Here is a 22,046-nt window from a genome sequence, read left to right as displayed (position 1 = left end):
CCCTAAATTTCACGGTCAAAAGAAGAGAATGAAAAAATAACTTTTAAGATGGTGACTGCTTTTGGAAACTGCAAATATATGTAATGTTTTCTCAGTGATAAAGATTAGCAAAAACTTGGTTGTCCCCCAGCTTCAGTACAACCGAATGTCAACTGAAGTGCTTTTGCCCTTGCTTCTAGACATTAATATATTGTTTTCTCATAGTTTACCTAATGTACTTCTGTGTAGCCATAAATCAGTGATCCGCTGCAGTACTCTTTGGGGATATCTCTCTTCTATGAAGAAAAATAGCACGGAGGAAAAAAAAAAACCTTGGACTTAGTTATATTTAAAGTGAAGCTCTCTCTGAACCTTCTAGTTGTGGATTTTCCAACCTAAAGGAAAAATAAAGTCACAGACATTGGTTGCTGTATTTAATTTTTTATTATTTAATTTCAGGATCAAAAGATCTATGTAACTGTAATACAGAAACTCCCCATTCATTCAGTTTTTACAGATGAACAAACCAGAGGGAAGTTGTAACTTCCCTAGATTTTTTGTTCCATTTTACTCGGAACATTACACATTGGCAGATAAAGATGAAAGCAAATGGCTTACAATTTTACTCTATTCTATGATGGGAAAATAAGTGCCTTGCAATTTTTGTGGATTTGTGGTCTGTTAAATGTTTTTTGTTATTGTTTTCTTTTTCTCCCCAAATTAAATTCTCGAGTGCTTTGAAGCCATATTGAATTTTGTTCCAACCCACAGCAGCAATCCAAATCTCCTTCACAGTCTTGACCCCATTTTTTTCCCAGGAATGGTGACAGTGTACCAAGATAAGAAACAAAATGTCTGATAGGATGTGCTGTTTGGAATTTTTAGTCAAATCTTTCCCATACCTTTGGTTTCTTTGAGACCTTGGACTAGTATTGTGTGTCGAAGGACCATATCAGTGTCACTTAATCACTGAGATACGAGAGACAGAGTGGATGAAAGGGGTACCCATGTCACAGAGTAGGAGATATCCACATGGCTCTACCAACTGGAACTGTAAAGAAGAGCACATCACATCTGATAAGTGTATTAAGTATTTTAAGTACATGTAAAACTCTAGAATAATTTTCATAATTTTTCTTCTAACAGTACAGAGGAAAAAAAATAGTCTTTATTTCTTTAAAATTGATCTGACTACATCTAGAGAAATGGAAATTTTGAGAAAGATGGTCATTTCCATGGAAACTCATTTTCCTACAGAATATCCTTATGGGCTCTTTTAAGACTTTTCCATTCATTGATGCTGCGTGTCTATAAAGGATTGTCAGAGTTCTCATAGGATAGAAAGCAAACATTTCCTTTATTAATACGTGGACTTAGCTTTGAGAAATGTGAAGTTATTCAGTAGAAACATCAAGAAGCAATAAGTAAACCCTCACAGATGAGTAAATAGCTAATGCATGGCAAATGATTTTACTTAAATACATACAGGAACAAACAAACAGAAGAAGAGGAGAGATAACTAAGTGGTAGATAATAGCATGCATATGCCAAAAAAATCCTGTGGGATACAGCTTTAGAGTGGAAGGTGGTAGGCCTGCTATTAGCGCATATGTAAAAGGATGGTTGATTACACTCGCTGAACTGCTCGGCTTTGCTCAAGCTGGTGGTGTTTGGAATTTGTAATGAAGGCAGAGGGCGGTCACGGTTCTTCCTGCTCTTTATTTATGTGTGCTTTCTAATTTTCAGAACGCCTATGTCAACATCAATCGGATCATGTCTGTTGCATCCCGGCTGTCTGAAGCAGGCCATTACGCTTCCCAGCAAATTAAACAAATTTCTACACAGCTGGATCAAGAGTGGAAGAGTTTTGCTGCAGCTCTCGATGAACGCAGCACCATCTTAGCCATGTCTGCTGTCTTTCACCAGAAAGCTGAACAGGTGAGCTACTTTTGCGACTAGCAAAGTGATCTACTGGCAACTTGATAACGGTGATGGTGCACTTACTTCCTGATGGTTTGGGGCTTATTTGCAGTTAGATTCTTGCTCTTACTCCAGCAGTGTTTCAAACACAAAAAGCAACATATCCCTCCACAGAAATCAGCATGTGTTGCTTGAGTGGGTAAGAAAATATTTTTAGGCCTTAGTCATGAGAGAGAATCGATTGATAACTGAAGTACACTTGTGCCATAACATGCTGCCTTATTTCTGTTGCCTAATTTTCGTTCAGGGTTGTGGGTAAAGGTAGGAGCATTGTGGTCAGGAAAACAAGTATCAGCATTCATATGTACACAGATTGCACTGTAATTAGTACTTCTTAATTATTTCCATGGAAACTACAATAGATACAAAGAGCACAATAATTATGTTTAATAGAGCAAATTTCTCAGCAACAAAGCACTGTTTTTTATCTTAGTCACTACCGTTAGCTGTGCATTTTCACCAGCAGTGAATGAGAGCCTGCATGCCATGCTTGTAAAAATTTGCACCAGCAGAGGTGATCAGTGATGGTTCAGCTTTGATCCATGTGCTGATTGTGTTCATTTCCCATTTGAAAACACAACTCTAGGAGCTCTCTTCAGTGCTCTTGTACACTTGTTTTTTTCCAAGTTTTTTTTTTTTTTTTACAGCTACAAAGTGGCTGTGCTTGATATTTATATACTGCCCACATTTCAAGTGGCTGATTACTTTTAAGCCTGATTACTTTTAAGCCAGAAATCATGTTTCGTGGCTCAGTGTATGGGAACAGCTGAGTCACAGTCTGAACCACTGATTGAGCACCTGGGGAAAGGACCCCCCTCAGCCCTGGGAGCACAGGTGAAGGCAATTCAGCTGTGTGACTTAAAGGGATAGAGCCTGGCTGCACCTCTCTTAGACCCCCCATTTAAGGGCTGACTGCTGCTGGGGAAAGATCTCTGGTTGGAGTTCTCTTCCTTGTTAAGTTTTCCCCATGAGCCTGGATCTTTGTAGATGGGTGAGCATTTTTTTTCCCCTTGTTTGTCCCTTTTGCTGTTTCAGTCTTGTGTTGCCTTTCCACTGCATTCATCTTTCCAACTGTAACAGAATGTGTGTATGGAAATGTTTAGACTTTCTTTATTTGTTTTGTACTGAAGAAGTATGTTTTTTTCTTTTTTATTTCTTACTGACAAGAGGTCATAGCATGCAGCAATTATTCACTCCACTGTGCACTTAATGATGTAGGTGCTCATGTAGGTACAGGCACTGATGGGTCTGACATTCTAACAAGATAACTTGTCCAAGTACTTTCACCTGTGTGCAGCAGGTGCTGTGAAGTTTAGGTGCGGGCTTCATATTGATCTTTGTCGGTCATTGCATGTTCATAAAAATAGAAAAAAAATATATCCAGTCTGTATACAGAGAGAAAATGGATAAAGGCTTATGGAAGAATTAGTTATTGTTTGTTTGGTATTTGGTACTTTTTTTATGAGCTATGCCATGTTTTTCTGAAGTGTCAATCTTATTTGCAATTTAAGAGGAGTTGCTAAGGTATTTTGTAGGATGAAAGGCAATAAAACAAGTAGCTGCACTGAACTGCCTGACAGTTAGAGGTGAGGTTTTTTGTCATCTTGCTCTTTGAACACTGTCAAAGTGGATATTTTGCCTCAGTCCTAACTTGAGAAAGACTAGACTAATGTCACTTTCAGCTTTGGCTCTTTTTTTCTATACAATTGAATGGATGGGTCTGAAAGAAAGAAAAAGCAGTCCTCCCTTGGCACTTCTATAAAAGGAACCAAGGTTTGTGCCGCCTGATAGTGGCAAGTCTCTCATTATTAAGCAGACAGGAGAATTTGCTAATTTGAGCAGCAGTTGCTTCTCTCTTTCAGTAAGAGACAATTCAATGAGAGATAAGTGCTGACTGCTGGCTCAGACTGATGGGGGAAAAAAAGAGAAGTGGGAGTCAGTGTGTCCATTAGCCAAGACTGAACTGTTGGTCTTGCTTCAGTTACTCTGGTAGCATAAACCAATGACCTGCTCTCTAATAATGTAATAATTTGACCTCCATATAGCATAAAAAGTGAGGCGCTAGGGATTTGTTTTTTAACTCAGTCTGTGATCTATTGAGCATTCATTCTTAATGTGATCCTTTATTATTTGGCATCACCAGAAGTTGTGGTGTTTTTTTTCTGTTTTTGTTTTATAATTCAAATAATGACTTCCTCATTTTACAGTAAATAAGGTTTAAATATCTAAAGCGAAGATGTAGATAAACCCACAGCTTCCCCTGCTGCAGATCAGTTCTTGATTTTGCTCCCTTTGTTCTGTTGGTAATGGAAGTCTCGATGCGGATCCAACCAGTTTTCCCACAGCATGGTTCTTAACAGTCTGCTATGCAGATTCTTTCCTTCTCCAGCACGATAAGCTGCTACCATCTCTTTATTCGGTGCTTCCTACTGATTGAAGTTCCCTGTGATGCCAACAGGAAGAAAGTCTAGTAGGATCATAATCTTTCAGCCTCTGGCATGCCACAGCCCACAAGGAAATTGTTGGCTTGGGGCAGAGATTTATGAAAAGTTCTCCGATCTCATAATATGCAAGCTGAGCAGGAAATAACTTGTTTTTCAAGGTCTCTTCCTAAAGACCCCACACAGCACACTGCACAGAACACAATTTGTCTGTCTTGGAAGGATGAAAGGCTGAGTCAACTGTGCTGGGAATTGAACCTCACATCTGTCTTCACATGCCTCAGAATCACGTTGCTTTCCCGGCTCTCACAGCAGATACATGTGGCATGTTGAATTGAACTTGGCTGAATGAGTTCCTGTATCAAAGCCTGGTTTTTTGCTTTGTTTCTTTCTTTTCCTCCTTCTCTGTATGTCTTGATGCATGCATGTGTCTTTCTTAATATTTTCAAATGTTTTTTAAACATACCTACCTATTATCAAGAAAATGGGGCAGGAAAATAAAAAAGGCAGGAAAGAAATGATGAATCTCACCAATTTAGCCTCCAGCCGATTTTCTTCAGCATGTGTGCTTGATCAAAAGCTGGTAAATTAAGTTCCAAACACTTGCTATGTCCAGGTGAAGGTACAAATCAGGATACTCAGTGAAGTGCCCAATGTCCCTCAACACTGCCTGATAATTTTTTTTTTCTTCTCCTGCTAGCATGAAGTTCTAGTGCAAAATAGAATCTAATTAGATTAGAATAGAATTTAGGTATACGTGAAGCATTGCAAGGGAATGTAGGATGATATGCCTCATCTCAGTGTGATTCTGAGAGCACTGTGCTGAGTTGCACAGAGGAGGTTCTGGCCCACTGACTGCCAGGTGGGGGAAGCAGACATACCAGGTGTCCTCCCTTTCTTGGCTGTAATCTCTGATTGCTTGCTGAATTATTAATAAGGTGCTCACTCTACAGATCCTGTCAGAACAAACAAATTAATGTCTTCAATCAGCTGAGAGATCTAAACCAATTAATTCTAGGTCAGAGTATACTCTCAGAAGTGCACAAGCAGGATTACTATTTAAAGGAGTAGGTGCTGAGTGTGTGCTCTAGATATTTGTGGTGTTTCTCTGAAAACTGACCTGCAGACATTTGTATTATCTTCCTCCCTAGCTAGGGAGGCTACTGTGCTCATCTCTGCCTCGATCCCTCTGAGCACTGCTGTTTGAGCAAAGGAAGTGAAAAAAAACCTAACCCAAAACATAATGATATGTGAATTTCAATAGATATATTAGGCCACTAAGGCCTAAAAGGAGTTTCACTGCTCTCTTTCCATCAGCCCCACAGCTCTCCTGCATCTACCCCAGGATGGCAAAGGCAGGCTAGAGTCTGATTTTAATTTCTCTGTGATCTGTGAAACCTGCAGTTTATATGCATAGGCCTAAGCAGTAAGCAAGGGCTATTTTAAAAAAAAACAAACTAAACATGGGCTACAAAATGTCAGCTGTATTTTAGAGTTTCTTTATAATCCAGTATAGGAATTATGAAGGAGAACTAGTGAGAAGTGGCCTAAGAATCCACTAGTACTGGTCCTAATTGTGATGTTAATGGTTGTTATGAGCATGTAGTAAGTGTGGGCTGTTACCTTAAAGTTACTTTCTGGTTTTAAATCAGAGTCACAAAGGTATCTCAGGAGAGAATTTTCTTAATCTTTCTTCAGATCCTGATACGCATGTACAATTATTGGAGCCTGTCATTTCAGCTCTTATGCTCCCAATAGGAACTATTTCAGTCTGTGGGCTAACTGGAAATTTAAGCAGTTAATTTCAATTATATTGGTCTTTGCTTGTGTTCCAGTTTCAGAGTAGTAGCTTTAAATGCATCTTTTTTTTAAACTCAGGCAATGATTTTGTCACATGAATATATTTCTATCATGAACAGTTACATAGGATAAAGTTGCTTGATTCCAACACAGTAAGTTACAAATAATAAATGTTGGCATAACTGCTTTTTTTTTTTTTTTTTTTTTGTATAAACAAAATATTCAAGCTTGATAGTTTGGTGGTATGAAGTAATACTTGTCAGAGATCCTTGAAACATAAGTTACTCTCCCTCCGTGAACTCCACACACCAACAGGCTGTGTTTCTTACTGCTTCATAAAAGGGAAGACATCAGCTGCTCCTGATAGTGGTAGGAGGGAACTGCTGATGTAATTATTGATGTGACATTGACTGTGTTCAATAGGCATACAGAAGAAAGGTAAATGTGAGACAGACAGGTAATGATGTGGTTAGGTGCATAGAATCTTCTTGAGATGTTTCCCACCTACTGTGCAAAGCATGCTCTGGGGATATGGCAGCATAGGAGGAACAAGGCAGTAAGAGTTTGTTTGTAAGTGATTCTGGCAGCAGGAACACTGATCTGTAAGGTGTTGAGGTCTTTTTCTCTGTAAGGTGTCAATGTCTTTTTCTCTGTGTCAACTGTGAGGTTCGTGTAACAGCCCCAGAAGGGACTGGCCTTGGCTCCATACCCTTAAAACTGACTAGAAAATGATGTGAATTCCACTAGCTCAGCAAAAAAATAAGGCAAATTCAGCTTTATGGAGAGTTGTTTCAGAGTTTTGTCTGAAGAGATCTGACAGAGGACCTGGTGCCCTTGCTTGCAGTCTCCTAGGAAGCATAGTTCTTACTGGTAGATTTTACCTTGTAGATATGAATGTTTAGGGTGTTATCTTTGTTGTTGAATCTCTGTATTTACAGTGCAAACACTTTACAGCCTTGATTATCCAACAGCACAGTGAATAGCATTACAGTGCTAATAAAAAAGGATGCTGATGCCCGAGTGGAACTGAGATTCTTTACTTTGACTCTCACAGCCCCTTACTCTGTGAGGAGTGCTTTACTAAGAAGCTACAGTTGAGCACTATGGCATGCTGGTTTGACAAAAAGAGGGAGGAAGAGAAAATTTTAATGAATAATGAGGTGACATTGGGCAGTTAGTACAGACTAAACACGAGCATGGTAGCCACTGTCATTGGAGTAGGCCCTGCTTAAAGGAAGAAGACAGGAACCTTAGAGACTAAGTTCCACCTTTCTTTTACAGAATAGGCAACACCTAGGAGACCTTCCCTAATTTGTTCTGCTAAAGAGCATCAGTACTGCTCTGGAGGCATTTGAGAGTGGAAAATTGTTTTCCATCCCTCTTCTCCCCAAGCCCGTTTAGTTTCTGGCTTTCTGTTACGGCTTCCAACTAAGGTGCTAAACCATATCAATTGCAATGACAGTGCCTTTTTTCTCCCTTTTTGTGGATCTTTGCCCACCAGGAACTGGACTGAGACCAGGAGCTCATTTTGAACTGGCTGTTTAACAGCTATCAGATGGTAATAGTATCTGATCAGTGCTGACCTGGGCTGGCACCAAGTGTGTGACCCTGAGGTTAAAGCCTTGGTATCCTATTAGCAATCCCACTGAGCTGGCCCTGAGCTGGAAGCTGCTTGAATACAGACCGTCTGCTTTTCACTATAATGAATGTCAGTATTGATTTTAATGGAAGTTTTCTATTGCCCAAATTAGAGTTAAGTACAGGTGAGCGACCAAGGGATGTTTGACAACTGAGATGATGGCAAATACAGCTGGATCTTCCTGTGCTTCACACTGGTGTTTTTTTCCAAACATTGCAGGCTCCCTGCAATACAAAGACTCTTAGAATGGGTGCTGTCTGAAGCTGGTTAAAAAAGCATTTGTTTTTAATTAAGAAGAAACAGAAAACACTCCTTTAAATAGAGGTACTCTTCAGGAGGTAACAGGAATATGTCTTTCTGGTGTCTTCAAAAGGACCTGTTTATAACTGTTACGTTCTCAGTTCAGGCTGCAATTGTTAGTGGCACTTTAATGTTTCTAAGTGCCATTCTACACTGTTTTCTGAAGCTGTTATGGTGTTCTGTATCACTGTTGCTCATTGTTTCTACAATTGTTTCAGTTCCTTTCAGGTGTGGATGCCTGGTGTAAAATGTGCAGTGAAGGAGGCCTCCCCTCAGAAATGCAAGACCTGGAGCTGGCCATCCATCATCATCAGTCTCTGTATGAACAAGTAACACAGGCTTACACAGAGGTATGTGCTTCCCAGAGGAGAATGTGAGTGTCAAATGCAAACAGATACTTGACTACGTTTGGGAAGTCAGCTTTTCTGGGAGAGAAAAAAAATGAAGTAGGTTTGCTTTTCATTATTGCAGCTCTTCCCAATAAGTCAGAAATACCTGTTCCCAAACTGGGGACTCCCAGTAGTCTTCTTGCATTGGCCCACCAGGGCTTCTCAGGAGCAGGAGGTTGTGTGAGTAAACAGAACATTTCTATTGGCCTCTGGTTGGAACTGTGAATTTTGTGCTCATGTCTAATCAGAAACTAAGGTTCTCTGATTGCACTTTAAAATACATCTAAAAAACAATAATGTTAAGAAAAATTACAAAAGCCTTCTTTAATATGCATATTGCTTTTGCTGATGCTTCCTCAGCAAGCTATAAATCGTCGCAGACACAGCTGTTTAAAACATTCCTATATTATTTCACTAATAAGCACGTTTTTAAGCATTCTGTAGAACTGCCAGGAAGGTTACAGTCTGTTATTTCCGAACTGTTAGTTCCTTTACCCACGGTTATGTAGAGAGCTGAAAAGCTTGGATTAGACTTTGGAGCCCCGCCTCCTATCCACATGCTCATTTCTCAAACCTAGACAATGTCTCTTTCCTATAGAAATTAATGCTTCTTTCACAGGATCTCTTTGTGGTGGGATGAAAATTGTAGCTTTCGCTTTCTTTTTCTGTAGTCATTAAAAACCTGTTTCTATTTCTGTAACAGTAAGATATTTGTAATAGAATGGGTATCCATTGTAATAAATACTTAAATTTGGATATACAGGCCTTTTCTGTCCTGTCATAGGATGTAAGGAAGCATTTTAGGTATTCTGCAGGAATGTAAAAAGATGCCCAAAGAATCTTAGGGTAATGATTTTCCTTTTTATCATGGTTGTAGCCATAATTATTTGGCTCCTTCCTTCACTGACTATGAGTGAAGCTCAGAAATACTGAAGGCAGAGATCATGGGCTTGATACGCAACCCACAGCCGAGCAGTTCCTTCTAGTTGCTGCTAACACCAAGTGGGGCTGTTGGCAGAACAGGCCTTCTTCTGTAAATGAAGTGATGCTCTTGCTTTTACTTTGGGTAGAACTGTGCTTAAGGGAAGAGGCGTGCATCAGAAATATGCATTTGGGATCTTCCTCTGACACAGGAGGTGGTTCCATAGATATCTCAAGTCAGGCTGTGTTTATTTTGCTCCACTGGTATCTCTTGTGGCTGGACAGCAGCACTGCTGTACTATTCAAAATAAGTGGGGGGAAAAAATGGTCAAATTTCCTTTTACAGGCACAATGCTGTCACACAGAGACCACAGGACTACAAATCATGTCTGGTACAGGACCATTAAGTTTAAGGCTTTTGCTACATCTCTTAAAAATGTGTTGTAAGTGAGATGTAAGTGCAACTAAACTGGGTTCTTTATGCTTGTCCTTGCACAGTCCTTGAAAAATCCAGAGTTTTCACATGAAAAAAGATATTGTGAGGTTTTCTTTTTGGTTTTTTTTTGTTGTTGTTGTTTTCTTCAATACAAAGGGGAGTAGAAATGGCCAGAAGAGCGGAGAGAGTTCCTCTATTTGTGAAGCTGTTCCCTTTCTTTCTGTAAAACGTAGAAGATACGAAGTCATGGAATATGTATGAAGACTTTGGAAATATTGAGCATCACTGGTTGTCTATCACCATGCTGCTTCATATATATGTTTACTGTAGATTACCTTCAGCGTGACAGGACAAGCTTGTAAACTACAGAGCAGGAGAATGTTTCCAGTTGCCTCTCCTATATGTTAATAATTATTAACAGAACAACTTGGGCATTTGATATGTGGCATTTATCTCTGACTATGCAGACAATGACTGCAGGGTTGCCTGTCAGGGAAGAATGTTAACTGATAATCTCTGAAGCTCTTCAGACAACAGGAACAAATACTTGATGGGATAGACTCAGACCAACTGAAATCCAAATGGTGGGGTCAGGACTGTAGTAAATTCACGCAATGAAATTAGTGGAAAGAGTGAGTTTCTGGTCCAATAAGCTGCTCACACCTGTGTGGATGGCCTTGGTTTCCTATTCACAGTGACTGGGTTGTTGCTAATTATCTTCTCGCAGATAGAATAGGATGCAGCCTGCCGTGCCTCCTTCCCTGCCTAGATGCTGCTGCTTCCTGCCTAGCAGCCATTGCCACCTCCACCAGGTTGCCAAGGAAACACCTGTGCCTCAGTGTTCACTGCTAAAATCCCCCCCATATTCCCACTGTGCACTGCTATGGCTGTGACTGCTCCCTCTGTGACCCCAGCAGGCTTCAGCCTGTGCAGTTTGCTCCAGCTGCTTTTTGGCAGCAACCAAATCTGAGAATGGAAAACCTCTCCCTGCAGGCGCTCCATTTATTTCCCGATCTAATTGCAAATTACCCTGAATATTTAAAAAGAAATAAAGTTTCCAAGGATCTGCCTAAGCCCACCAAATAGTCACCTAATGTGATGAGAAATGATTCCCAGTTCTGCCAGTATAATTCTCACAGGTTCTCTTCATTTCTCTGCAATTGCACCACACAACTACTGCTCTAACTGCCTGGGGTGTGGCATGGCTTGCCAAAAGACTCAGGTTTGGGATTCTTGGGCATTTGCTGCATTTGAATGAGTCACTCATAAGATGGTGATAAATGAGACTTAAAAATCCTTGAGACATGTTTGAACTTTGCTAATGATCGATATTCAAGCTGGATGGAAAGCATTCTTCAAACCATTCTCTAGCAAGGTTGGTGGCTGTGGTTGCATAGAAATAAAAGCACGTTTCCAGGAAACCTCACTTCTCTGCATTTTGTTTCTGAGGGAAAGGAGGAGAGTGGGCTGACGAAAGACAGGGATTCCAGTTGTGTCTTTAGGAAATGGTTCTGTTGAACAAAATATTTCAAGTTTGCAATCCACAGCAACATTTCAAGGTGATGTTTTTTAGAGAACCTATGTAAGCATACACTAGTTAAGGGTGTTTTTGTTACGGTAGGGTTTTTGTTTGGTTGAATTTTCTTTTGTTGCTTAAATATGGTCTGGCTTTAAAAAAAGTTTCGCATTCTGGCTTTTTTTTTTTTTTAGTGCACAAATGCATTTGCATCTGCAAATGTTTTTCAATATGCACAGAAAAAGTTTGTGCATGTGCAGAGGACTTTCCATCTGCCTATAGGCTGTGTAGCCCATTGAAACTGGAGGCTATAGATGCCTCTTAGTGCTTCTGGGGGACAGAAGAGTCACCATCCTATCCTCATTTATTTTTCACTGCCACTGAATGAGATACAGAACTGGAATGTTACACCTCAGAAGGTATATTTCTACTTAGTAATCCTAAGATGGAAGGACTCTCCTTTATCATACTGAATATGAATGACTCTCCCATCTGTGGTTTTCTTAAAATGCCACCTCCTCACATAAATAGGCCCCTATTGCAAATGCCACCTGTCATCAGCTGGTGCATGTCAGGAGTTCTCAGTGCTTTTGTGTCAGAATAACATCTTGGGATTGCTGTGTCTGTGCAGTCCCAGCAGAGTGGTACCTGTGCTGCTGAGTGGCACAGCAGGCCCATGAGGAAGCAAAGGCAGTGCTACATGTGCAAGTACAAGTCAAATAGAGATGTAATGATGGCTTTCTTCTTTTTTTGCCTATAATAAGGAAGAGACGCAGAGGCAGCTAGGTTGTTCTTTCTTAGTTCTTGAATGGTGATGTATCAGCTCAGTGAAAGAGACTTGTTTCTTCACTTAGGTGAGCCAGGATGGAAAAGCATTGCTGGATGTCCTGCAGCGTCCCTTGAGCCCTGGGAATTCAGAATCCCTCACTGCTACTGCAAACTACTCCAAGGCTGTGCATCAGGTACTAGACGTGGTACATGAGGTCCTGCATCACCAGCGGCGCCTGGAGAGCATCTGGCAGCACCGAAAGGTCCGGCTGCACCAAAGGCTGCAGCTCTGTGTTTTCCAGCAGGATGTTCAGCAGGTAATGCTGTTACTAAAGGAGATAAAGAATGATGCTTTCTTTGCAGCTGTAGAGGTAGTTTGGTGACTTATCTGGAGGGTATTGCAACTAGCCAGATTATATGTGATGATCTACCTGTGCTAAATACTGATGCACCTCTCAGTTTCACATTGGGAGCCATCAGTCAGTCTGCTGATTATTGGTCAGTCTGTTCCTTACAGGAATGTGACACCATTTTCAGTGGTTAATTTTTAACAAGTGAGCAGTTGTCTGCAGGTGCTTTACTGTTCCTTAGAAAAGTATTTAATAGAAAAAGAAGGATTTCAAGTGTAAAAAGCAATTGAACTGTGGTATTTCATCCTTCCTGTGTGGAAGGAATGCTGATACAGATCTAACAGTGGTGATTGGATGATCTTTGCATTATTACCATTTATGCAGGGCAGATACCTGTGTTATCACCTGGTGGGCCCAAATGAACTGCACCCCCTGAATGTACAGAACCCATAGCACAGAAATAGATTGTACCATACAGGCTCACCTCTAAGAACTAGGGCTGCAGGCAAATAACATTTGTCTCCAAAGGAATCCATCTGAATACACACAGCAGCGTAACTGATGGTATGTATGAGATGCCATTGTTGTAGCTGCTAAATATGCAAACACAGCCAACAGATGCTACAGGACTCTGCTGGTTCAGAAGGGTGTGGTTTGTTTATGGGCCCCTGTACAGCCTGAAACAGATGTTGGTAGCAATATGGTACTTGCTTTAAATGAAGAGGCTGAACGATCTAATTGTGTTTATGGAGCATTCTAACATCCCTGGGGTTCCTTATGTCTTTGCCTTCCTCCCAGTGAAACACAAGGGAGAGACAGCAACAGAGCTGTCACATGCAGAATAGACAAGAACCAGCAAGGAGGGGAGAGACAAGCAACTTGTGTGTATGTTTGTGGCCATGGATGAAGTGCACCAGTACAGGTAGATCTGTGGCTGCAGATATCCCTTGCAAATACATGTGACAATTGATTTGGTAGACTTGAAGCTTGGGGAAATTGTACCTGCTCAGTCTTTCCCTATAAGACCACACAAATATTCATGCTGTAAATATAACTTAGACTGAGATTTTATGTAACAGATGTTTAATTTAAGCTATTTCACTTTCATTATGTATCAGCAAATGCTTCATGGTAATGAAATTCATAAGCCATATATTAAGTAGAGCGCATCAACTAGAATGCTCTCTACAAGCTATATGTGTTTTCAGGTATTTTTTAGTACAATTTTGGGATTAAAATCTCTAAGAACAAAGTGTTGTAAATCCTGGTATCTTTAGGCTTTTTTCCAATTGTAATATACAACGTTGATAGGAATCCTTTATTAGCTTAGGTGTTCTTTATCTCCTAGAGTGACTTATACTTTTGTTCAATCATTCCATCCAAACTTTCTCTCTTACATTTTCTGAAACGACTAGAAATGCTTATGCAGTTCACTCAAGAAACCCACATGGGATTTAAATTCGCACTTATGCAGGGCAGTGTGTCTTTGTTGCTGGTTTCAAAAGGAATAATGTATTCTATGTGTAATGCTACTCTTTTTTGAAGGGAGAGAAGCAAGTAGTAAGTGTCAGTGAAGTACAGTCACTTTAGAGAGCATCGCTCTCTGTATGAGTTCTGTTGGCAGCAGTCTTTCCAAGTTTTTCTCTTAATGTGTAGCTATCAGGGAAGCAACAACTTGATGACAGATATGTTTCTGTCCCGACACACACTTACATCTCTTCTCCCTGCTTAGAAAGTAGAGAGGAAGAGATGAATCATTCACCAAACAGCTGTACTATTAAAGATAAATGCTTTGTAACTCATAAATGAAATTATTAGCTGAACAGAAATATGAAGTGGAGATTCCATGAGGAGGAAGATCTGAGTATGTTGGCCTTTTTGTTTGTTTTAGTAATCACCTCCTATGTGCAATTTCTATTATGCTTGCTTTGTGAAATACCTACTGGTTTGCAGATGTTGCTGTCAATCAGCAAGTGGTCACTAGCCATAAGTAACACTTAACCATAGTCAATTGCTGCCTTGTCAGAATTTAGTAGCCTAAAGGCGCCTAGCTTCTTCTGCATTCAAATATCACAGAAAAAAAAAAGGATGTGGGAGAACAAATCCTGACAGGAGAGTCCTGGCTTTGTTAGAGTTTGCTGTCTTCTAGACCAGTAGTTATACAGTGTAGTTTCTTAAAGGAAGACTATCCTCTTTGCTGTCCACCCAGCTCAAAATTAAGTGTCCTACCATACTGCAACTTCACTAGGTTTTCATAGGGAGATCTTGCAAGACTGGCTAGCTGGATGTAAAGCATCATCTAGGTCAAGTATGTTTCTTTTGGGCTGAATCTCAGGTTTAAGCAGTGTTAAATGGGATTAATTCACTTAGTTTGGAAAGAAGCACTAAGATCATCTAGTCCAACACCAACCCATGTCCTTCGGTGCCACATCTCCATGTTTCTTGAACACATCCAGGGCTAGTGTCTCCACTGCTTCATCCTCAGTGTCTTCTATGCCGTTTGCAAGACCGAGTATGCACTGTATGCATTGCTGGCAGGTCATGGCAGTGATCTGGGATAGTTTCCTACTGGCAAGGAAATAATCTAGTTTGGTTTAAGTTTGAACTGGACAAAGTACTGAAAAATTTGACTTTACAGGAAAGAAAAGTTGTTTGTATTGTGAGATAGAAAGTCCAGCATCCTTACATCTATTCCATAACCCAAATAGAAGTTGTGCTATAGAGAAAAAAAAGTTTAAATAAACATAGTGGATTGCCAAAAAATATCATTAACTGCTACCACACACTTCCAGATGTTTTTGAAGATTTGCTATTAAATCTATATTTTAATATAATGAGATTGATTTACACAAGTGAATGAAGGCAAGTAATTGTATGCTAAGAACAATGAGTTATAAATATGTAGCATTTTAAAGAAGAAAAGTAAATGAATGGGGTGAAACTTTATTTCAGCATTCATGGGAAACAGAGCACCATACACACAACAGGGAGAGGAGGTGATTTGTGAGCAGCTCGGAGGCTCTATGCAGGTGTTATCTAACTAGCAACTCTTTTAACACCAAAAGTATTTGGGATGTTATTAAAAAAAATGTGAGACTGCCAAGTGTGTAAAACACTTGATTGCTTCAGTTGCTTTTTAGAAGTTCCCTACCATTTCAGATAGGGATGAGCTTTGCTCTTTGATCTCTTGAGCACAGCAGTGGGAGGAGGTGCTGAGATTGTGCCCTGCAAGGGAGGGAAGATTTCCCTTTGACATTCATACTGCTATTCTGTAATTGTTACATATTTCTTTTTGGCCCATTTATGGCAGCTCTTCCTTTTTGTCACTCTCTGGTGTTCTAACTGCAGACTACTTACCAGTATATTTATGCCATTTCAGTTCCTGTTGAAAATTGAAATTATTCTCATTCCATCTCCAATTTTGCCTCCCTTGCCCTGTTACATCCTGTTTCTTTTCCCCCATCTTCATCTCTCCTTTATTCCCTTTACCTTCATGAATAGCAGATGTTATCAAGAAGCCTTAGAAATAGCTGAAGTAAGTTTATAACATTGTTCTTCACCCTATTGCCTTCTCTAATCCCCTTGGTTTAACATGGACAAGAATTTTGTCTGAATTCTGTCACTTCATAAACTCACCAAAATGATGCTGTAAAGCCTGAAGCATACCTATTAAAGTAGAAGGAAAATGGAGACCCATCAGATGCATTATTGAAATGGTCTGTGCATGCCTTGAACTTGGAATTTTAAAGCACATTGGTAGCAGAACAGTCAAACTTCAGCTCTCATCCGGCAGGTTTCATTCCTTCTCAAGTATGTTCTCAATCTTTGCATCCATCTGTGCATGCACACCAACACTCAGCCTGACACTACCAGCCTTTTTCTCCACAGATTCACACCAGGGTCACTGCTGATGCAGCCTCCTTCTTGCTTTGCTTTGGTTGTGATTTCTGCCTGTAAAGGAGGAGCTGAAAAATAGGTGGATGTGGAGGCCCTGTCTGTGCTGGTGATGTTTTTTTACTTTTTATAATGCCTTGAGGTGTCTGGGCTGAGAAAATGGAAGAACCTGCTTGTGCCCACTGAATGCCAGTGGCAAACCACAAGATGTCAGTCACTTATAAACCCCTACTAGCAAGTGGGTAACTACTTAATGAGAAAGCTAGGGCTTTTGCCATCACAGCTGTAGTGATTGCTCAAATCCTTTTTGCTACTAAAAAAGGTTTTGTTAGACCAGTGTCAAGTTCACCTGGTTTTCTCTAAATTAGTGGATTGTCCTGTTGGCTTCATGCCCAGAGACATTAATGAACATAGTTGTGTATGGTTTTTTTTTGTTTGTTTGTTTTGTTTTGTTTCCTTGTGTGGTTCTCTGCCTCTGGTGATGGATAAAAAGGCCATGTGGCCACACTGATATCGTTACATTTACCAGCTGCCATTGCTGTGGGGAGACTGCAAGGTATTGCAGAGGAAAGGCTGTCTCTCTTCATAACCAAGCGCTTTAACTTGTAACATGCCTGGCTTTTACTGGCTGAGAAACCAGATCTTGCTCTGATCCTGACATCAGTTGTATGGAGAAAAATGTCCTGCCAGCATCTGTCTGCCTCCATAGACTATCAGAATGGTGAACAATTCATGTGATCTGTGTAGTCCATTTGCAGAAGAATGTGAGGGTATTTGAGGCAGATCGTGATTCATTTTGCTTTCGCACAAGATTGTAGAGGATTAGCTCTGTACATCTCCCACACATGCATGAATACACTTAGTTGTTTTGATTACTTCAAAAGGGAATGGAGAGTTCTCCAAAATTCTGTAGTTTCCATCTAGTCATAGTTTCTTTCAGAGGCACAAGAAATTCAACTATCTCATTTCATGTTTTATTTACAATAAGTGCCTTCGCTGTGTCTTGTAAAACAAGAGATTTATTTGCATGAAGTGACAAAGAAAGAACGTTATAATCAAATCAAGATTATATTTTCAACCATGTGATTTCAGACTCTGCAGAAATACACATGATCTGTGTGCCATCTGAGTGGATTTAGCCCACAAATGGCTACCACTGACAAATAAGTAATTAAAACATTAAAATTCAAAGCATTCCAGATAAATTTCACAGCTCCTTTGGTAAATTTGTCAGGTAATGAAATGTACTTAATATTTGTCACTTCTGTGTTTAAATTGTCAAAGTATTACTGGTGTACTTTCTCAAAGCGTGGAAGGTATGTGGACCCTTACTATTACCACCTGTATGGCTGAAGAGGTACTCGATAGTGGAGGTTTTAACTCTGATTGTGTTGTCTTAAAATATTAATGGGAAAGGTACTCAGGAGTCAATAGAGGTAAAACTATTTGGCAACCTTATGTCAATGGGGAAGTAACAGGGGAGAAAACAATCGTTTATCCATGACTGAGGGGACAAATGCCTCTGTTTTTAAACTGAATAACACTGCTGTCCCAGCAACGGTTGAGACTGGAGTGTTCATGCCTGGATAATTGTCTGATATGAGGATTTCACTATAGAGTTCTGATAGTTGGCAGTAAAGCTTCTGCCTATGTGGCTAACTTAGTAAACTTGCAAACCTGCATTTTGTGCCTGACAGCATCTTACTCAGTGCTAGCCTGGTTTATTATTGATGCAGTAAAGAACAGTAAGACTGAAGTGAAAGGGTGTTTGTTTGTTTCCATCCCCTCTTTGCAATAAAACATCTTGGCAACTGTTTCTTTAGAGCAATTTTCATTTTCTTCTTTTATTCCTGCCAGAGGAATTGGCACCTTTTCAGTCACTGGGAGCTCAAGTCTAAGCAGTGATGGAATTTGTGGCCCCACTCATCTTCTGAAGAGGACTCATAGACAACCAACACTGACAGTGATTTGCAAGTAAAATGGTGTTATGTTTGTGCTGATCGTATCCTGCAGATAGTACACAATGAATTAATAATGACATAGCCATTTAAATAACACGAGGGTTCCTGTTTCTGCCTTGGTAGTCAGACTTACCCCCCTTTAACCACTGATCAGTGTCTGCTGTATGAACACCTCAGAGATGTCTCAGGCTACCAGCCTAAGAAGTTAATCACTTTAAATACTTCAAACTAAAATCAGAGAGAGCGTGAGCTCTGTTCTGAGCTTCTGACAATCCTCTTTAAATACAGATCATTATTATCTTGTACTTCTTGTGCCAAAAGTCTTCACAAAGAAATATAGGTTTAAATTATTATATTTTCATTTAATGATATTTATTCAGGAAATTCCTTAAGGCTTGTTGATTAACAGTACTATATCCTCTGCATAATTTGATTTAAAGTGTATCTTGAAATTATCTGGAATCAACCTTTTATCTTCCCTCCTCTATAGTTATTAAGCTGAGCAGACAATTGTTCTTTGTGCTTTTAAAGAGGCACTGATTAAAAAATAATAATGATCACTTTTTAATTTCCACGCAGAGCAGCAGTGCTAGGGATATCAAACTTCAGGGGCCAGCTTCAGTTACTGACTGAAGTTTACTTAGCATTGATGTAAGAGCAGTGCAGGAACGCTTTGATGAGCTCCACAGCTGTCTTGGGAAATGGGATCTGAAGAAATCTGAACCAGCCAGCTTGATCTCTGAACCTACTGAAGTGAGAAGAGGAACTGGAGGGAAAAAAAAAAAATCCACCACCTTTGTGCTCCAAAAGGTGGTGTTCTTGTTTGGGGTACTGTCTCTCCTTCAAGACCTGATTGTTATAGTTGGGTCTGTTTTGCTTCTTTCTCAACTGGAAATGTTTGGATTCTTACTGAGAGTTTAGGAACCTCTGGGAAGGACTTCTGAAAGCTCTTGGAAATCCTACTGATTCCTGCAGTCTTTGGATCTGTCTTGCAGGGCATGAAGAGGTTGTCATTTGTTGTATGCAGAAGAGGAAAAGGTGACAGAATGATACAGTTGACTCTTTGGAGGTAGAGGGAAGTATCTGTTTTCTGGATTTATCCTTCCTGTCTTCAAGACTGAAACTGAATTATAAAAGTCAGGAGCCTAATGCACAGTCTCCTTTTATAGTAGTGGAGAGACACTGGCATCTTCAGAGAATGACTCAGTCTGTCTAGGAACTGAATTGTATGTTGGAAAATTCTCTCTCTTAATATCACTGTTAGGGAAAATAATAAGAAGGTAGGCTGCTCAGATGTACTGCCTGGTGTTGGGTGAGATGGATTCAGATGCAGGAGCCCGATCCTGTATGGTTCTGAGCACAACATTCTAGGCATCTCAGTGCCTTTCTGACCCAGGAGCCTTTCCGCAGCAAACTTGGGAAGCCAGTCCTAGTGCTAAAATGTGCTGGTTTTACTCTTAAGCAGAATTGTCCTCCCTATATAGTGTATCTTCTTTGTTTATTTCTATCTGAGGATTGTTTGCATGTCAGCATCCCTGAAAATACAATGTTTATTGTTTTTGAAAGGCATTGTTGGCTTTCATTCTCATAACAAAAGAGGAGAAAAAATCAGACTTGTCTGTTCCTGATTAGGGCCACAAAAATAGTAGGGCTGCAGTGGTGAAAAAAAGGGAAAGAGAATTTTCTCCAGAAATATGTTTGGTGGTTTTTTTTGTTTGTTTTGTTTTTTAGAATGAGAAATTGTCACTAAGGACATTGAGAAAAATAAGGTCTCTGGATATTGTCACTAAGGACAGAGAGAAAAATAAGGTCTCTGAATAAATGTAAGCTGGAATGCAAGGGGCTTTTTTCCCTGCATCTTTAAGAAGTAACAATAACAGTAGTACTTCTTGCTTATTGTGGTTTCTTTCATCTCAGGATTATGGGTCTTCTTAAAGGTTGACGTTAAGCGACTTGCCAAAGGTCACTGAAAGCTTCATGGCTAGAGCTCCTCATGTCAGGATGTCTGATTCACAAATCCCTTTTCTAAATCTTCAAAGTCATTGCTACTCCAGGTTTACCCCTTATGAGGCTCACTTACAGGATTTATTTGGACTATGTAAAAATGAAGCAAAAATGAAATAAGGGTCTGTTATGCTAAGAAATAAATATGCTATTTTGGGCTAGGCATTCTTTTCTACTCCATTTGTTTCCTGTGATCTTCCCTCCTCAAATAGTCTCCCATCTCTTTCATGATCCAGTCTGTCACTCAAAGTGATCAGTCTTCTTTCATGTTGCTTTTGACTGATGGCCAACAAAAGGTATTTTCATTTGTGAGTTAAAAAAAATTAAATAAATTCAGCCAGACAAGAAAGAGAGTAATGATAGGTGGTTCCTAAAGCATAACCTTAACTGTGTTTTCCTGCATGGAGCAGCTGTTCATCCAGCTAGTTACTTTCTGCCTCTGGCAATGAACTGTGCTCGTGATTTGAGATTATAAAGAATTACTGGGTAGCAAGGCCTGATGTAGGCTGAGCAGATCTGGCACCAGGACCTTTTTCTGCTAGCTGCTCCTCTCCACCTTAGTCATTCCTACTACCTAAATTCCGCTCCTTACAGTAGCTCTACCTTACCCATGGCACAAACTGTTTCCCCTTGCTCTGCACCATACACCTGTGCTCAGAGGTCTTTGCCCTGTTAGCCTCTCTGTTTCATAGAATCAGTGATCATAGGTTGGAAAAACTGCTTAAGTTCATTTATCCAGCCATCAGCCTATGCCTGTGACTACTCTACACTATCTCCCTCAGTGCCACATCTGCCCTTGAACACCGCCAGGGACAGTGACTCCACCACCTCCTTGGGCAGCCTGTGCCAGTGCATCACCACTCTTTGTGAGAAGAGATATTCCCTAATATCCATCCTGAGCTTCCCTGGCACAACTTAAGGCCATCACCTTTCATCCTATTGCTGTTACCTGGAAGACCTCCACCTCACCACAACCTCCATTCAGCGCTCTGTAAAGAATGATAAAGTTTCTCCTGATCTTCCTCTTATCCGGACTGAACCACTCTTCACTACATTGCTGTGCCTTGCTTCATTAGCTTCCCTACCTAATTGATGTGACTGAAAGATTCTGGTACTTCCGTCCTTGGAAGACAGGTTATGTACCATTTAAAGACAGAACACAGTGTTTTAGCTCACAGGAGGCTTTTAAGCAACTTCTTTTGTTTCATATTCCTCACAGAGAACTCTTAAAACAAAACCTCTTGTTTGTTTTTTAAAGTTGTGATCTTTGGATTGCAGTTCTGGAAGCCATTGCCTAGGCTGAGATGACCCCCAGGCACTTTTAGACAGAGCTGTTGACTCAAACTCCTGCATACTATTACAACTGTAAGCATTCTTTTATGTTACGCTATGATTCCCTTTTAAGAAGATTGTCCTTCAAGTGTGGAATCATGTAAAACAAACACATTTCAGGCCTGTCCGCGGGTCTTTTATATTTCTCCCCCCTTTGGTCTGATAGTTCTTTACTTGTTTCTTTCCTGCCTTTGGAGTTTTTGGATGGGATGTGTGTTGAGGGATGGAGAAAATTACTTTTATTTTTGGCTTTAGTCACACACAAACATGTTGACCTTGAGATAGTTTCCTTCCCAAATCAGGATAAAAACTTAGAAGAAAAAAAAAATCACAAAA

At 40.1% G+C, this 22,046-nt stretch overlaps 1 protein-coding gene across 1 annotated transcript in view; it reads left to right on the top strand.

Moving 5' to 3' along the window:
• KALRN (kalirin RhoGEF kinase) overlaps positions 1-22,046 on the top strand; it is a 434,957-nt gene that overhangs the window by 207,738 nt on the left and 205,173 nt on the right. The window contains exons 7-9 of the mRNA XM_032445881.1: positions 1,726-1,917; positions 8,358-8,489; positions 12,256-12,486. Coding sequence (XP_032301772.1) covers positions 1,726-1,917; positions 8,358-8,489; positions 12,256-12,486 — 555 coding nt within the window. The remainder of the gene's footprint in view (positions 1-1,725; positions 1,918-8,357; positions 8,490-12,255; positions 12,487-22,046) is intronic.

This window comes from Coturnix japonica, chromosome 7 (assembly GCF_001577835.2).
Source record: "Coturnix japonica isolate 7356 chromosome 7, Coturnix japonica 2.1, whole genome shotgun sequence".
NCBI classification, from domain to species: domain Eukaryota; kingdom Metazoa; phylum Chordata; class Aves; order Galliformes; family Phasianidae; genus Coturnix; species Coturnix japonica.
Note: the sequence above shows the minus strand (reverse complement) of the source record. Positions and strands in the feature narration are given on the sequence as shown.